At 38.3% G+C, this 17,038-nt stretch overlaps 1 protein-coding gene across 1 annotated transcript; it reads right to left on the bottom strand.

The window, feature by feature from the left end:
- Nucleotides 1-568: 568 nt before the first annotated feature.
- Nucleotides 569-9,101, bottom strand: LOC149219778 (beta-amylase 3, chloroplastic-like). Its single transcript, XM_089382678.1, has 4 exons — nucleotides 8,353-9,101; nucleotides 8,024-8,234; nucleotides 1,768-1,878; nucleotides 569-1,640 (listed from the first exon to the last, which is right to left on the bottom strand). Exons 1-4 carry the CDS (start codon nucleotides 8,901-8,903, stop codon nucleotides 837-839), a joined length of 1,677 nt encoding a protein of 558 aa, XP_089238804.1. The 5' UTR covers nucleotides 8,904-9,101; the 3' UTR covers nucleotides 569-836.
- Between the last annotated feature and the right edge of the window lie 7,937 nt (nucleotides 9,102-17,038).

Raw genomic sequence — 17,038 nt, 5'->3', positions numbered from 1 at the left:
TGATGGAGTGGCGACAACGAGAATATACTATCATCTTTCAATTTAGACCATCGAATCGAAAAAATTAATTAGGAAAATGATTAAAGTGCCCAATTCCAATAAAAAGCGGAAGTCCATAAACTCCCACAAATAAATCTATACCCTTCGTATGCATGAGCAAGAGTTAATACAAACTCCTCATAGCGAGCTCGCTGCACATGTCTATCTGCATAAATAAAATTATATATAATAAAATAAATATTTTTATATATAATATGAATTAATATTTATTGTCCATTTAATTTATATAAATACATCTATATAATTATTTGAAAAGTCCCCCAAAAAAATAAAAAAATAAATAAATATTACGACCCAGAAGTCACTTGCTCGCGAACACAACGCCCGGTTCCATCAGGAAGTCATTTCTTTCCAGAAACTCTGAAAACATTGTTGGGTTAGAATTGTCCTCTGTCACTCTTCATTCTCGATAAATGCAAACCCTTTTGTACCTGATATGAAGTCCAGTTTACAAATACTTTTAAATTCATGATATGAGGTCGACTTTACAAATGCGTAGATATTTATACAAGGTATTGAGTATTCCACTCATACTATTATTTTATTTTATATCGTATGTACAGTATTCCACTTATATAAACGACGATGAATCACTTGACAAATAAAACTATGCCCTGACCTTTTATGCGCAAGCACATTCTCTGCTGTGTTGAATTTTAATATTTTTTTATGGACTGACTACAAACTTTTGATAAATTTGGAAACAACAAATTTTATGTGATGATGTAATACGTCCTCTTAGTTATGCACATCAGTGGGCAGATTAAAAGCTAAAGCTAAGCGTGCATAAGAGCTGCGGCATCATTTCTCAGATACGCAGCGGCATTGAACTTGATCTCAGTTTCACAGCGATCCTCCTCTCCATGCCCCAGTGCTCGTCCCTCGCTCATATTCCGTACAAACCACACGAATCGATGCCAGTTGTCGCTCTGAAACATTTGCTGGTTCATCCTTAGATAAGTGAAAGCGCACATCTTGGACTTGCTATCATTACTATCACGCGGCTTGAGATTTGAATTGCGCATGATTTGGGCGTATGCACTTCCATCGAACCTCTGCAACGCATTCTCCCCAGCAAGGCCCACACCTGTTTTCCTCGTAGCCTCTGTAACCTGCCTCAGAAGCCCCTCAGGACTGCACCGCGCATGCTGTGGCTGCTCTCCATCTTTCATCTCAAAGCAGGTGAAGTTCAGAACAGTTCGGTGTTTCTTAAACAGACGTGCAATGGGGAGATACCCATCGTTTTCTCTTGTGTTATAGTACCCTGTAGTCAGCTCTGCAGCGTGAGATTTTGAGCCGTAGTGCCAGTGGATCCCTGAAACTTTTCCAGATAATTTGGTACCGCTGCCCCTGAAAACGCCCTTTGCAGCACTCAGAATTCGGTTGCCATGAGCGAGAAGCATCTCCGAATCCCAACTGAGGAAGAATCTGCCATAATCGGTGTCCCATGTTCCTTCTCTCCGAAAGAAGCCAGCGTCTTCCGAAAACTGGTTATAATTCCCTGAATCGCGAGGGCAGTCTCGCCCCCAATCGCCATGCTCAGCGGCCTCTGCACGGGCTCTTAAGGACGCCTTCATGTACTGTGCAAATATTGGATTCCAAATATTTAGGTGGTTACAGGAATTTTAATGCGGTCATACAAAGAAATATATTGGATTCTCGTATTTGTATCACAGATTTGAATTTATCATTGTCAAGCTGATTTACCTTGTCATAGCACTGAAATTCGCCAATCCCAGGGAAGCGCCACGTGCCGTTGCTCTCAGGATACGAGGGATACCTCAGCTCTCCACAAGGCCCCATTCCAACTTGAATTTCCTGCACATTTGTCAAACTCGCATTCTCAGGAAGGAAATAAAACAAAACCTATTCGGATCAACCGCAAACTTGAAATGGAAATTAAATCTACGTTTCAATTAATTGGAGAGAGAATTAGTGTTGAAATCTAATTTCAACGCAGCTGCCAGAAACCGGTCAATAAGCCTCGCCGGAAAGCTCTCGGGTTGATTTCAGGCAGAAGGGATTTTCCGATGATCGAACCCGAGAAATTTTGGAGCCGACACGTGGTTCAGCCCTGACGTAACGCAACATAAGAGTCTCGGGAGTTAATGTTCAGCGCTTGTTGGCCTTCCGATATCATTATCCGCCGTTCGATCTGCTCCACTCCTTTTAGCCGTTGATTGATTAAACCTGCACACGGGCCTGCATCAAATTAAATGTTTTGCGTGGAGTGAAAGATTTATGGTTGACCGCGGTAGATGAATGAGTTAATGATTGGTACAAGTTTTTGGTGGCCCTTTTTAATGTGAATATGGGCACGTTACAATATATGTTTTTTATATAGCATGTAAGTTTCTTTTTATGAATAGGTATGGTGCATTTAAAACATAGGTATGGGCACGTTTTAATAGAAGTCTATGTCTTTTACGGCATGTATTAAAAATACAAAAAAAATCGTATGTAAAATGTTTTTACTGTTGACCTTTTTGTATGGCACACGGGAGGAAAAGAACTTGTGTTCACAGCAGCGTAAAAATATGATGGCGCAGTAAAAAGAAAAACACACAGCAGTGTGTAAAACAGATAAGAACCAGGTGATGTAATTTTTGGAGTAGCGAAAAACCATGTGTGGTTTTGCACAGCAGTGCATAAAGAAAATGGTGATCCTGGAGTAAAGGTAGAAACAGAGCATTGCCTCTGTGTGTTTGAATGTTTGGTTTTTGGTATTTTCCCCATCAAAAATACCCAAAAGTGGTATCAGAGCAGGTTTAGGCTCTTTAAAGAAGTTAAAGAAGTTGAAGGGAGAAGGTTGTTGCTGCAGAAAAACTTCTCAGGCAGACAGAAGACAGTCAACAAAAGATTCAGGTATTCCAAAAAGTTTTTTTTGTGTTGCTGAAGAAGCAGTGATTTGTTTTAAACACACAGTCAAGGATTTAGAGGCATAGATCAGAATACAAGGAATGGCCAGCACAAGCACTGGTATGGGTTTGTTTAACACCCAACTCCCACAGTTTAATGGGAAAAACTATGACTACTGGGCAATAACCATGACAGCCCTGTTTGCCTCTCAAGACTTATGGGAAATAGTTGAGGAAGGTTTTGAAGAACCAGCAGATGAAACTGAGTTCAATGCACTAACTCAGGGAGAGAGAGATCAGCTGAAGAGCAATAGGAAGAAGGATTCGAAAGCCCGTATGTTGTTGTATCTAGCAGTAGACCAGAGTGTGTTTCCAAGGTTAGCAGCAGCTAAGACAGCAAATGAAGCATGGCAAACCCTCAAGACAGCCTATCAAGGCATGGAGAGAGTGAAGACAGCAAAGCTACAATTGCTGAGAAAGGATTTTGAGAACTTGAACATGAAGGAGTCAAATAACATTGACTCATTCTTCACTCATGTGATTGGTGTAATCACACAAATGAGAACTCATGGAGAAACCATTGAAGACAGAAGGATTGTGGAGAAAATATTGAGGGTCTTACCCTCAAAGTTTGATGCAATAGTCACCACCATTGAAGAGACAAAGGATCTCTCAAACTATTCAGTTGATGAGCTACATGCATCACTGATAACACATGAGCAGAGGTTGAGTAGGAATGAAAACTCATCTCTTGAGCAAGCCTTCAAGACCCAGATGTCCTTTGGAAGAGGAAGAGGTCAAGGAAGAGGAAACCGAAGAGGAAGAGGCAGAAGCCAGAACAGAGGTGGAAGAAACAGCCCATCAAATGCACAAGGAAGAGGCAGCAATCCAAATCAGAACCAAGGCCAAGGCAGCAGCCAACAAAGAGAACAGTTTCATGCTCAAGGACAAAGGTATGATAAATCTAATGTTCAATGCTATTATTGCAAAAAGTATGGACATTATGCAAGTGATTGTAGAAAGAAACAAAATGATATGAACAATAGACAAAATGCAAATGTTACAAGAGAAAACAACAGTCAAAATAATGTCCTGTTAGCTTGTAACATGGCTGAAACACATAGTGAGGACATATGGTTTTTAGACTCAGGTTGCAGCAACCATATGACAGGGAATATAGCCCTCTTTTCAGCCTTAAATCAGAATTTGAAATCAGAGGTCACACTAGGAACTGATAGTAAAGTCTCTGTTATGGGAAAAGGGGAGATAAAAATATTTACAAAACAAGGAGAAAGGAAAACCATAGCAGATGTCTACTATGTCCCCGGAATGAGATGTAACCTATTGAGTGTTGGACAGCTTATCCAAAAGGGTTACAATGTTTACTTTGTAAATGATGTGTGCACCATCATGGACATACCACCCAGCAAAAGATGCATTGCTGAAGTGAAGATGACAAGGAACAGGATGTTCCCTCTCCGGATCAGGGCAGACATGAAAAATAAAGGTGAAATTGCAGCAGTCACCCAAGAGGCCTTCCAAAGCGTGCCAAAGGATGAGAACTGGTTATGGCACTTGAGATTCGGGCATCTAAATTTTGGAGGTCTAAACTTATTGAGCAGAAAAGGAATGGTAAAGGGATTACCATTGATAGAGAAACCGGACAGCCTATGTGAAGGCTGCATTTTGGGAAAACAACACAGAGAAAGTTTTCCATCAGGGAAAAGCATAAGGGCAAAGACACCCTTAGAGATTATCCACTCAGATTTGTGTGGACCAATGCAAGCTCCATCATTAGCTGGCAGCCTATATTTCTTGACATTCATTGATGATTTTACAAGAAAGACTTGGATATATTTCCTCAAGAACAAAAGTGAAGTCTTTGAGAAATTCCAAAATTTCAAAGCACTTGTGGAGAACCAAAGCGGGCTGCACATAAAAGTATTGAGAACTGATAGAGGAGGTGAGTATATCTCAAATGAATTCCTAAAGTTTTGTAGAGAAAATGGAATTCATAAACAGTTTACAACTCGGTACACCCCACAGCAAAATGGAGTTGCTGAAAGGAAGAACAGGACCATCATGGATATGGCGAGGAGCATGCTGAAGGCAAAGCATTTGCCAAATGAGTATTGGGCTGAAGCTGTACATTGTGCAGTTTATATATTGAACAGGTGTCCTACAAAAGCAGTCTTGAACAAAGTGCCAGAAGAGGCATGGAGTGGGAGAAAGCAAGGAGTCACCCACATGAGAGTTTTTGGGTGTGTGGCCTATGCACACATACCAGATCAGCTAAGGAGGAAGTTGGACAGCAAAGGGGAGAAATGCATCTTCATTGGATACAGTGAGGAATCCAAAGCCTACAGGTTGTATATCCCATCCACCAAGAAGTTTTTTGTAAGCAGGGATGTTCAATTCATTGAGGAAGAAGCTTGGGATGGAAGCATAGAGAAAATAGTGAATGTCAAGAACTGTTTGTCTCATGATGAAGATGAAGAGGAGGTGGCTGAAATGCATCCCCAAACAGCAGCGCCAACACAAGGACAGCAAGGGACACCATTGAGGATAAATGAGAGTGCTTCTCCAAGCATGCCACAAGGAGGAAATTCAAGTGCATCTTCAAGCACTTGCACACCAAGTGAAAGAGGTAAGAAGTTTAGAAATCTAAGTGACATTTATGATGAAGGAATGAATTCCTTATTTGCCTTGTATTGTCATGTTGATGACCCTATTCATTTCGAGGATGCAATTAAAGATAGGAAATGGATAGAAGCTATGGATGAAGAGATGAATGCCATAGAGAGAAACAAAACATGGGATTTGGTTGATCTACCAAAAGGTAAAGAAGTCATTGGTGTGAAATGGGTCTACAAGACCAAGAGCAATGCTCAAGGAAAGATTGAAAGACATAAAGCAAGGCTGGTTGTCAAAGGCTACAAGCAGCAGTATGGGAGAGATTATGAGGAGACTTTCGCCCCGGTTGCAAGAATGGAAACCGTGAGAGCAGTGCTGTCCATAGCAGCACAAAACAAATGGAAAGTCTACCAAATGGATGTGAAATCAGCATTCCTAAATGGAGTGTTAATGGAAGAGGTCTATGTGGAACAGCCTCTCGGATATGAGAAGAAAGGTGAAGAGCACAAAGTGTGCAAATTGAAGAAAGCTCTTTATAGGCTGAAGCAAGCGCCAAGAGCATGGTACAGCAGGATAGATTCATATCTATTGGATAATGAATTTGACAAATGTGAAGGAGAACCCACAGTCTACATCAAGGAAAAGGATGGTAAGATTTTAATTGTTGTCTTGTATGTTGATGATGTGATTTTCACAGGTAATGATGATCAGCTCATTAAGAATTTTAAATCAGTCATGAAGGATGAATTTGAAATGACTGACATGGGTTTGTTGAGATACTTCTTAGGAATAGAAGTAGATCAAAATGAAAAAGGAATTTTTATATCTCAAGCAAGATATGTAAATCAAGTTTTGGGCAGATTTAACATGCAAGAATGCAAGGCAGCCATCACTCCCACGGTAATGGGATTAAAACTCAGCAGAGAGGACAGCAGCAAGGATTTTGATCCTAGCCTGTACAAAAGCATTGTGGGCAGCCTTATGTATTTAACAGCAACTAGGCCTGATTTAATGTATGCTATTAGTTTAATTTCCAGGTTCATGGAGAGGCCGAAGGAGGCACATTGGCAGGCAGCAAAGAGAATTTTGAGGTATGTGAAAGGCACCAAAATGTTTGGAATCTTATATCATGCCTCAGAACATTCAGATTTGGTTGGATACACTGATAGCGATTGGGCTGGAAGTGTAGATGATCGGAAGAGCACTTCCGGTTATGTATTTCATATGGGTTCAGGAGCCATTTCATGGGCTTCTAAGAAGCAGTCCATTGTAGCATTGTCTACAGCAGAGGCTGAATATGTGGCAGCTACAGCAGCAGCATGTCAACCAGTGTGGATGAGAAGAATGTTGAGAAGCTTAGGCCAAGAGCAGGCAAAAGCGACAGTGATCTTTTGTGACAATAGCTCAGCTATTGCATTGTCAAAGAATTCAGTGTTTCATAAGAGAACGAAACACATTGATACCAGGTTTCACTACATCAGAGAATTGGTGAACAATGGAGAAATTGTCCTAGAACATTGCAGGACTCAAGAACAGGTAGCAGACATCTTGACAAAACCACTGGATCAGAAGAGCTTTGAATTTTTTAGAAAGTGTCTGGGTATGACCGAATGCCCAGCTGTTGAAATTAAAGGGGAGTGTTGAAATCTAATTTCAACGCAGCTGCCAGAAACCGGTCAATAAACCTCGCCGGAAAGCTCTCGGGTTGATTTCAGGCAGAAGGGATTTTCCGATGATCGAACCCGAGAAATTTTGGAGCCGACACGTGGTTCAGCCCTGACGTAACGCAACGTAAGAATCTCGGGAGTTAATGTTCAGCACTTGTTGGCCTTCCGATATCATTATCCGCCGTTCGATCTGCTCCACTCCTTTTAGCCGTTGATTGATTAAACCTGCACACGGGCCTGCATCAAATTAAATGTTTTGCGTGGAGTGAAAGATTTATGGTTGACCGCGGTAGATGAATGAGTTAATGATTGGTACAAGTTTTTGGTGGCCCTTTTTAATGTGAATATGGGCACGTTACAATATATGTTTTTTATATAGCACGTAAGTTTCTTTTTATGAATAGGTATGGTGCATTTAAAACATAGGTATGGGCACGTTTTAATAGAAGTCTATGTCTTTTACGGCATGTATTAAAAATACAAAAAAAATCGTATGTAATATGTTTTTTTACTGTTGACCTTTTTTGTATGGCACACGGGAGGAAAAGAACTTGTGTTCACAGCAGCGTAAAAATATGATGGCGCAGTAAAAAGAAAAACACACAGCAGTGTGTAAAACAGATAAGAACCAGGTGATGTAATTTTTGGAGTAGCGAAAAACCATGTGTGGTTTTGCACAGCAGTGCATAAAGAAAATGGTGATCCTGGAGTAAAGGTAGAAACAGAGCATTGCCTCTGTGTGTTTGAATGTTTGGTTTTTGGTATTTTCCCCATCAAAAATACCCAACAATTAGATGGGCATACCACTATGACTTTTCCGAGCATATCTCTGAACGTATCTCTGAAACTTCTCATATAATCTGCGTATACCTGAATCGGCGTTCTTCCCTTAAGCACACGCAGGGTGTCGCATCCTAATTTGATATACTCTTTGTTTCTCCTTCCAGCCTTATCGGTGTATACCAAATCTGGATTACTCTCTACTTCTTCCAAAGCCCAGCGAGGTAAGGGAATACTACATCCACAATAGAACAAACAATCATTCAATCTCTCATCGCACACCTATATATAGAAACATACTTAATTCACTGTACATTAAGCATGTTAACAAAAGATTAAGATGATATGCTTACTTGCAAGTGTCGCCAACGTTTCCTCCACATTGGTGGAATGACATTACTGCCTGAAGCTTCAACCCATGCTTGCTAACCATTTCAACGAGCTCCTTATATCTGGACCAATTGTAGTTACCAGGGCCATCTTTCTCTACCAGACCCCACCACACGTCCACCATTACGCCTTCCACTCCTCCACTTTTCAGCGCCATGAGGCTAGCATTCAGGGCGCGCTTTCGATTAAGGGTGCCATTGGCTTTCACCGTATCCAGAGGCAGCATCACAAAAACCGGCACTCCTTGAATAGCTACTTCACTAATTGCAGGGCTTTGGTGCATCGACTCTTTCTCAATAACAGTCTGGGTTTGCACACTGTAGGCCTTAGACAACCCGGTCCTCTGCTGCTGTGAAATTCTCAAAGGCAGTTTCATGTCATTCATTTTAAGAACTTCCTTCATGGGATTTTTGAGGCATATCTTCGGACCGTCTACTTGCTCCGCAAAACATTCAGAACGACAGAGGATGGTATTGCTAGAATTGGAAGAACACGTAAAAGTGAGACTAGACATTTTCGACAGATCTATGGGCAGCTTAACAGAGGAAATTCTTAAAGACCGAGAACTGCTATTACTAAGGTAGGTGAACTGATAACTTCAGACCCTGCTGGAGGTTTATTCTTATAGGAGGTGGGCACTCGGCATGGCTACTGAACTTTCGGAGCAGCACACCAGCGACAAAAGGCCAATTGTGGGCTCGCCAACTGACATCAAGTCAGTGGTGAAATTGATGCCGAAACTACACACAAAAGCTTTAACGTGTTGATGGTTGGATTGATCACAAAGTTCTAACCACTGATCACGGAGGAGAGATGGAGAGACAAACGATGGAAGTGCCACGTGGATACAAGCAGCAAGGAATTCAAGCTATTTTTCAGAATCTTAATTCGACGAGGGTAGTATCAATCTGATTTCATCCACGTAATCTCTTGATCTATCGTGGTTTGACTTAATTGGATAAATGCAAGATTTAAGTACAAGTTATCAATAATAATATTAAAGAAAAAGGTGTCGACTTTATTAGGATATTTTCGGCACAAATATCTGAACCGTAAAGTCCATGAATATGTTATATTTTTACCATGTGCGCAGAAACTTGAGCGTGGAGCCATTGTAGCTGAATACATGACAGGTAAGGTCGTCGTGCTGGCCTGCTGGGGTCTTCGTTGGTCGGCCATTAAACGAACGACATCCGTTCTTATTCCTCAATGCCAAATTGCTCTTGTGATTTGCCGACTCTACTTGTTGAGTCATACATTTTTTTTCGAACAGAAGAAATGCTTGCCGACTCGACTTGTTGAGTCATACATTTTTTTTCGAACAGAAGAAATGGTTGCCGACTCTACTTGTTAAGTCATACATTTTTTCTCGAACAGAAGAAATGGTTGCCGACTCTACTTGTTGAGTCATACATTTTTTTTCGAACAGAAGAAATGGTGTATGGAACAGTTCTCAAACATATATAAGTCTTGTTTAGGGTTGGATTATAGGATCCGAAGTCTTGTTTAAGATTAGATTACAAAGATCCATAAAAATCAAACCTCTTCATCAAATTATTAAACCAAATCTTTAAAATAAATTCATATATTATATATTACCACCGTCATATTTATGAAGGTAAATATGGTTGATATAGGCCATAACCATATATATCAACCACATTTTCCAATATGATTGATATACTGCATAGGCCAACTAATTATTAATAACTATATAAATATTAACAACCATATTATTTATATATATTATTATATTAATATTATGATGATGATGATATTAGTATAAATAATAATATTATTAATATTAGTTAATTAGATTATCAGTGTATTATTCAAGAAATAAAATAATATAATTATTATTATATTATTATAATAATAATATAAAATTACAAAAATAATGATAACAATTATATTGTATAATAATAATAATAATATTATGTTATTATAATAATATACAAATATAATTATTAATAAAATAATAATATAATTAATATTATAATAATAATAATAATAATTACTATTATATTATTTTATTATTATAATAATAATGTATTATGATTATAATAATAATAATAATAATAATAACAATTATATTGAATTATTATTATTATTATTATTATAGTTCATAATAATAATCATCATCCAATAATAATTAGAATTGTGATAAGTGAATTATTATGTGTAATTTTTTAAAGAGATAATTAATAAATATATAAATAATAACAATGATATTCTTATATATTTATATATTTATGATTATTATATTCTGGATTTAAGACCTCTATGGTTTATATCTTTTAATTTAGAAACCAGAGAACCCACAGTATTAACCATTTCTTTTATCAACGTTTCAAATCCCAACCAGGATCCATCATCAGGACAAACTTGAATGATGATAGTCGAAGAGCTTTAATGAGGATTTAAATAGTTTATAATAGTATGAGCTGGGAAGATCATCAGGACAAACTTGAATGATGATAGTAGAAGAGCTTTAATGAGGATTTAAATAGTTTATAATAGTATGAGCTGGGAAGATATGTCTGCTAGAATATGTCAGCTGTTTGTTTTAATCATTATTTTTTATTTTTTATTCATTTTTTTTATTTTTTTAATAATAAATAATAATAATTAATTATTCAAAATTATAATAACAAATTTATTATTTGAGTTAATATTCAAAATATATATATATATATATATATGAGAGTATTTTTAATTTATTGTTATTATAATTAATATTAAAAAATAATATTTAGTGTATTAATATATTACATATTTAAATATTAAATATTAAATATTAATATTAATAATAATATTAACCTTAAATAATACTTACAGCCAAAATAACTTAATATTTGATAGAAATAAAAATGATCTCTTTCTAAATGAATTAAAAATTAATTTGCTTCCTTTATCTAGTATAGACAACATAGAAGACCTCTTATCATAATTTTACCACAACCCTCTCATATTCTATTAACAAGTTCTCAATTGAAGTTTCAAATAATAAAAGAAATAGCAAAACCAATCCATGGTATGACAAAGATTGTAAAAGTGCGAGGAGAGCAATTAAGGAAGCTGTTGATGAATCTCTTAAAATGGACAAGATAAAAATATATAAAGCCCTAACTAAAAGGAAAAAGAGGCAGTACATTCGTCAAAGACAGGAGAATCTCTTACACCTCTCTAAGGTAGCTCCTAAGAAATTTTGAAGGCAAATTCTGACTAGGAAGACTAAAGGTAATAATAAAATTGCTCTTCACGATTGGAATTCCTATCTTAAAAAGCTTTATGAATCTCCAAATGTCATGGATAATTTGAAAACCCTGCTCACAACGAAAGAATTTTTCTCTTTAGAAGACATTAAGTTTGGGGTTAATCACCTCGTTATGGGAAAGCTAAGGACATTGAAGGTTACTAGGTGGAAATCTTAAAAATTGGAGGTCTTGTTTTCATCCCCCACATCCACAAGCTTTTCAATCAAGCAATCAAGCAAGGGTTCCCTAAAATTTGGACTAAGAGCCTCATTATCCCTATTTTTAAAAGTGGGGATACAAATAACCCGTCTAATTATCGAACAATTATGATCAGCCCTCTCTTAGCCAAGTTATATGGTAGTATTTTGGAAAAGAAATTAAGCATATGGCTTGAAAGTGAAGGTAAGCGGGTTAAAGGCCAAGCAAGTTTCAGAAGGCATCACTCAATAATAGACCACCTCGCTACACTTAGGATCATTGCGGAGGAATGTCGTAATGATAAATCCAATTTATTTTGTTGCTTTGTGGACTTTAGAAAGGCTTTCGATACGGTTCCTAGATACAACCTTTGGAATAGATTAGAAGAGCTAAAGGTTCCTCTCGAGTTGAGAGTTGCCGCTATAAGGTTATACGAGAATGTAATTGCCAAGCTAAAGAGCAATGAAGGGCAGTCGAAAGATATTAAGTGTAACATCGGAGTTAAATAAGGTTGCCCCCTCTCCCCTACCCTATTTGGCATTTACATCGATAAGCTTGAAGGCTATTTAGAGGAAGCAGGATGTGATGGCACGATCTTAGCTGGGATAGTCGTCATCCTTCTTCTCTATGTTGATGTTATTGTTCTTTTGGCAAGGTGCCCATCTGATCTTGATAAGAAACTCAAGCTTCTTAAGGATTTTTGCTCTACCATGGGTATGACTATTAACACTGACAAAACAAAAGTTATGATTATCAAATCCAAGGAGGACGCTTACGCTAATTTTATGTATGACAATAATAACTTGGAGGAAGTGTATTCTTACAAGTACCTAGGAATTGATATTCATCACAAGCTCAACTGGAACCATAGCATTGAGAAAAGGATTAATGGGGGGTGAAAAGCTTATTTTGGTCTTGAAAATAATTGTAAAACAGCAAACCTTGTAATGTGGGATAAAAAGAATTTCCTCTTTGAAACTTTAGTCACCCCTGTTATCTTATATGGCTGTGAGGTTTGGGGTTGCAGCATCTCCAGAGAATCATGGAGAAAGATTGAGCAAATCCAGAAGCGTTTTATAACTTATAACCTGAAAATTAAAAGTAATACATCCTATCCTATTCTCATTATAGAAGCAGGTATTTCCCCTATTGAGAGCTTAGCTATGATTAGGTTTCTATTGTACAAGAACAAACTCAATAACATAGATGATCATAGACTTTCTAAGCTAGCTTTAAATTCTAGCCAAAACCACCTAAGGCTCAATCGGGGGTGGCATAAAGACACAAGGGCTTGGTTAAACTATTGGGAGATCAATGAGAATGATGCATTGCAAAACATAAATAACATTAAAGATATTGTTACTTCTAAGTTCAAAGAAAAAATGTGGTGTGAGAAAGATTTAGCGGCTAAAAGAAAATTAAGTTATTATAAGAAGGTCATCAACCCCACCTTAGAAGATCAAAATTATCTCTCTATTTTAACTATCTCAAAGAAGAAAATTAATATAGCAAAGATTAGAACAAATTCTCATGAGTTCCATAGTGAAACAGGTCGTTGGGCAGTTCCTAAACTACCATGGATGGAAAGGATCTGCCCCTCCTCTATGGGATGATCACTCCACATCGCCCCACCTCCTACCTGGAGGTATGGCTGCATGTGATCCCTCTGCCAACCTGGCTCGAAGTTTCCCCTTATTGGAGGTCTCTGCATGAGTAGATGTCTCTACTTGAGTTGCTCTCAGCTTCCCCTGTTGTGGCTACTCCACAACCTCCTAAAGTTGTTGCACCAATCGTGGCTCCTCCACAATTGTCTGAGACTTCTTCTGGCGCTGCATGTTGAGAGGTAATATACTCTCCCTCTCGACCACCAAGTCTCTAACCTTTGCCTTTCTCCTCAAGGCTTTGCATGCATCTTGTACCTCAAGTGCATACAGGTTCTTGGCTAGCACACCAATTTATTTCCACTTTCCCGCAGTCATGAAATTTTCTAGAAAAGAGCTGATTTTAAATCAGTGATATCTCCCTCATCCAAACTCCGATTCAACCGATTTTTTTTTTTATTTTGGGTATTTTTCCGCAAGGAATCCAGATCTAATATTTATTTTTTAAGATTTTGTACAAAAATTTTCAGATCTGCTCTACAAACTCTCGGCCCAAAACTCAAAACTTTGAAATCTCTTCTCAATATATTGTTCTCTCTTTGATCACCTGTGCTCTGATACCATGTAGAATTTTGTAGAATTTTTCATACAAATCAACTAACTTTGATACCATGTAGAACTTTTTCTACAAATCAGCTAGCTCTAATACCATGTAGAAATTTCCCACCTGTGGATTACCTGGGAATGCAATGTACTAAAGCAAAGCACTTGATCTACTTCTACAAACAATTTAGCGGAAGCTTAATCAACCATGAGCAACATCAATAAGAACACATATAACTGATAAGAAGGAATCAATCACACATAACACAGAAGAATTTACCTGGGAAAGCACCTGCCTAAACCCACATCTCTGTATTATCATACAAGTGGAAATATAGTCCGAATTACACAAAGCCTTAGCTCAGAAGCTATCCAGCTCTCAGCACAATCCCTCTGCTGCTCATAGACAGTCAAAGGCTTCTCAGAAACTTTTTCCTCTGCCCTCAAAGCCTCCTATTTCCTTGTGCAGTTTCTTTGGGGTCCAATGTTGCCACTTGTATGAATTGGCCTCTTCACACACTCACTAACGTTTGATCTAACTGCACAAACTTGAAGGAGATAAATCCTTCTCATAGATGAGCTTCCTTTATAGGGAAAAAAAATTCATCCAACTGATAGTACACTATCCCTTCTTTGATCTCAACTGGGCCTCTGTCTGAACTGACATGCATCAGTTACCCATGAATGAATACTCAGTTATCTGAAAATAACAGTTGTCACATGCATGCAAGCATCAACAAACTGTATCTCATTAATTTAACAACTTGTTCAATAATCTAACTGAACTTGACTAAGTTAAAATAAGGCAACTGATCCTCTCAATATAGAACTCATCCTTAATTCCTCAATCAATGGAGCAAATCAAGGACAGATTCCCAAATCAGTGGAGAAATTATTGCATGTTCTCACAAAGACTTCAAGTTTGATTTTCCTTAACTAATTAACTCATGGAGAATTAATTAATCAATATTCAAACTATTGGTAAGACCAAATTCGAATTTTACTTCCTATTTTAGACCAAGGACTGTCTAAAAATAGGAATCCAACTTGAACTGCTAAAAATAGAACTTCTATTTTTAGCACTTCCATTTTTCATTCCCTATTGCCCAATCCAGCACTGATGCCCAAACTGCTATTTTTAGCACATCTATTTTTAGCAATTTCTTGTTGCAAATTTTCAACACTCCCTCTCAACAAGAAAGGCTTCCTCTCGAACCTGATCTTGTACCTCTGGAATGTTCTGCATGCAACACATCTATCAAGTGTGGTTGCTCCAGCAACTCTTGCACCAAAAAAAACTCCCAACTGACCACTATGTTGGGCTAGAAACATACTTTGATGTTGAAGCTCTACCTGCTACTGACAAGTGCTCCCTGTCTGACCTCTGCGCTATTGCAACATCTCCATGCACCTCGCACCATTGCACCCTTATCTGTGCTACCCTGCACAGTGCAACACACATGTGCCTCTCGCATTGTTGCAGCCTGCATGCTCTGCACTGTCTTGGGATTCCCTGCATTGTAGCTCTCTTTGTCACTCCATCTGCATCTGTCTCTACCCAATCAGTGAGTTCCTGCTACTCCACATCGAGGCTCCCTTAGCAAGGTCTCATCCAAGAGGTTGGGTACCTTAAGGATCCTGCCCCTCCTCTATGGGACGATCACTCCACATCGCCCCACCTCCTACTTGGAGGTATGGCTGCATGTGATCCCTCTGCCCACCTGGCTCGAAGTTTCCCCCTACTGGAGGTCTCTGCATGAGTAGATGTCTCTACTTGAGTTGCTCTCAGTTTCCCCTGTTGTGGCTGCTCCACAACCTCCTGAAGCTGCTGCACCAATCGTGGCTCCTCCACAATTGTCTGAGACTTCTTCTAGTGCTACATGTTGAGAGGTAATATACTCTCCCTCTCAATCACCAAGTCTCTAACCTTTGCCTTGATCCTCAAAGCTTTGCATGCATCTTGTACCTCAAGTGCATACAGGTTCTTGGCTAGCACACGAATTTATTTCCACTTTCCTGCCGTCATGAAATTTTCTAGAAAAAGCGTAGATTTTAAATCAGCGATATCTCCCTCATCCGAACTCCGATTCAGCGAATTTTTCTTTTGATTTTGGGTATTTTTTCTGCAAGCAATTCAGATCTACTATTTATTTCTGAAAATTTTGTACAAAAATTTTCAGATCTGCTCTACAAACTCTTGGCCCAAAACTCAAAACTTTGAAATCTCTTCTCAGTATACTATTCTCTCCTTGATCACCTGTGTTCTGATACCATGTAGAATTTTGTAGAATTTTTCATACAAATCAGCTAGCTTTGATACCATGTAGAACTTTTTCTACAAATCAGCTAGCTCTGATACCATGTAGAAATTTCCCACCTGTGGATTACCTGGTAATGCAATGTACTAAAGAAAAACACTTGATCTACTTCTACAAACAATTTAGTGGAAGCTTAATCAACCATGAGCAACATCAATAAGAACACATATAACTGATAAGAAGGAATCAATCACACATAACACAGAAGAATTTACCCGGGAAAGCACTTGCCTAAACCCCCATCTCTGTATTATCATAGAAGTGGAAATATAGTCCGGATTACACAAAGCCTTAGCTCGGAAGCTATCCATCTCTCAGTACAATCCCTCTGCTGCTCATAGACAGTCAAAGGCTTCTCACAAACCTTCTCCTCTGCCCTCCAAGCCTCCTATTTCCTTGTGCAGTTTCCTTGGGGTCCAGTGCTGCCACTTGTATGAATTTGCCTCTTCACACAATCACTAATCTCTGATCTAACTGCACAAACTTGAAGGAGATAAATCCTTCTCATGGATGAGCTTTCTTTATAGGAAAAAAATTCATCCAACTGATAGTACATTGTCCCTTCTTTGACCTCAACTGGGTCTCTATCTGAACTGACATGCATCAGTTACCCATGAATGAATACTCAGTTATCTGAAAATAACAGTTGTCACATGCATGCAAGCATCAACA

Source organism: Pinus tabuliformis, chromosome Q (genome assembly GCF_031772625.1).
Source record: "Pinus tabuliformis cultivar Carrire ecotype Pingquan chromosome Q, CPIR1, whole genome shotgun sequence".
Classification (NCBI taxonomy): domain Eukaryota; kingdom Viridiplantae; phylum Streptophyta; class Pinopsida; order Pinales; family Pinaceae; genus Pinus; species Pinus tabuliformis.
This window is presented reverse-complemented; position numbering and strand designations above follow the sequence as displayed.

Bases quoted from the DNA above. Each gene is read 5' to 3' on its own strand.
- LOC149219778 (XM_089382678.1), bottom strand. From the start codon at position 8,903: ATGTCTAGTCTCACTTTTACGTGTTCTTCCAATTCTAGCAATACCATC. The intron at 8,235-8,352 runs GTAAGCATATCA...TTGTGGATGTAG, and splicing joins AACGTTGGCGACACTTGCAA to TATTCCCTTACCTCGCTGGG. The intron at 1,641-1,767 runs GTAAATCAGCTT...ATATTTGCACAG, and splicing joins AATTTCAGTGCTATGACAAG to TACATGAAGGCGTCCTTAAG.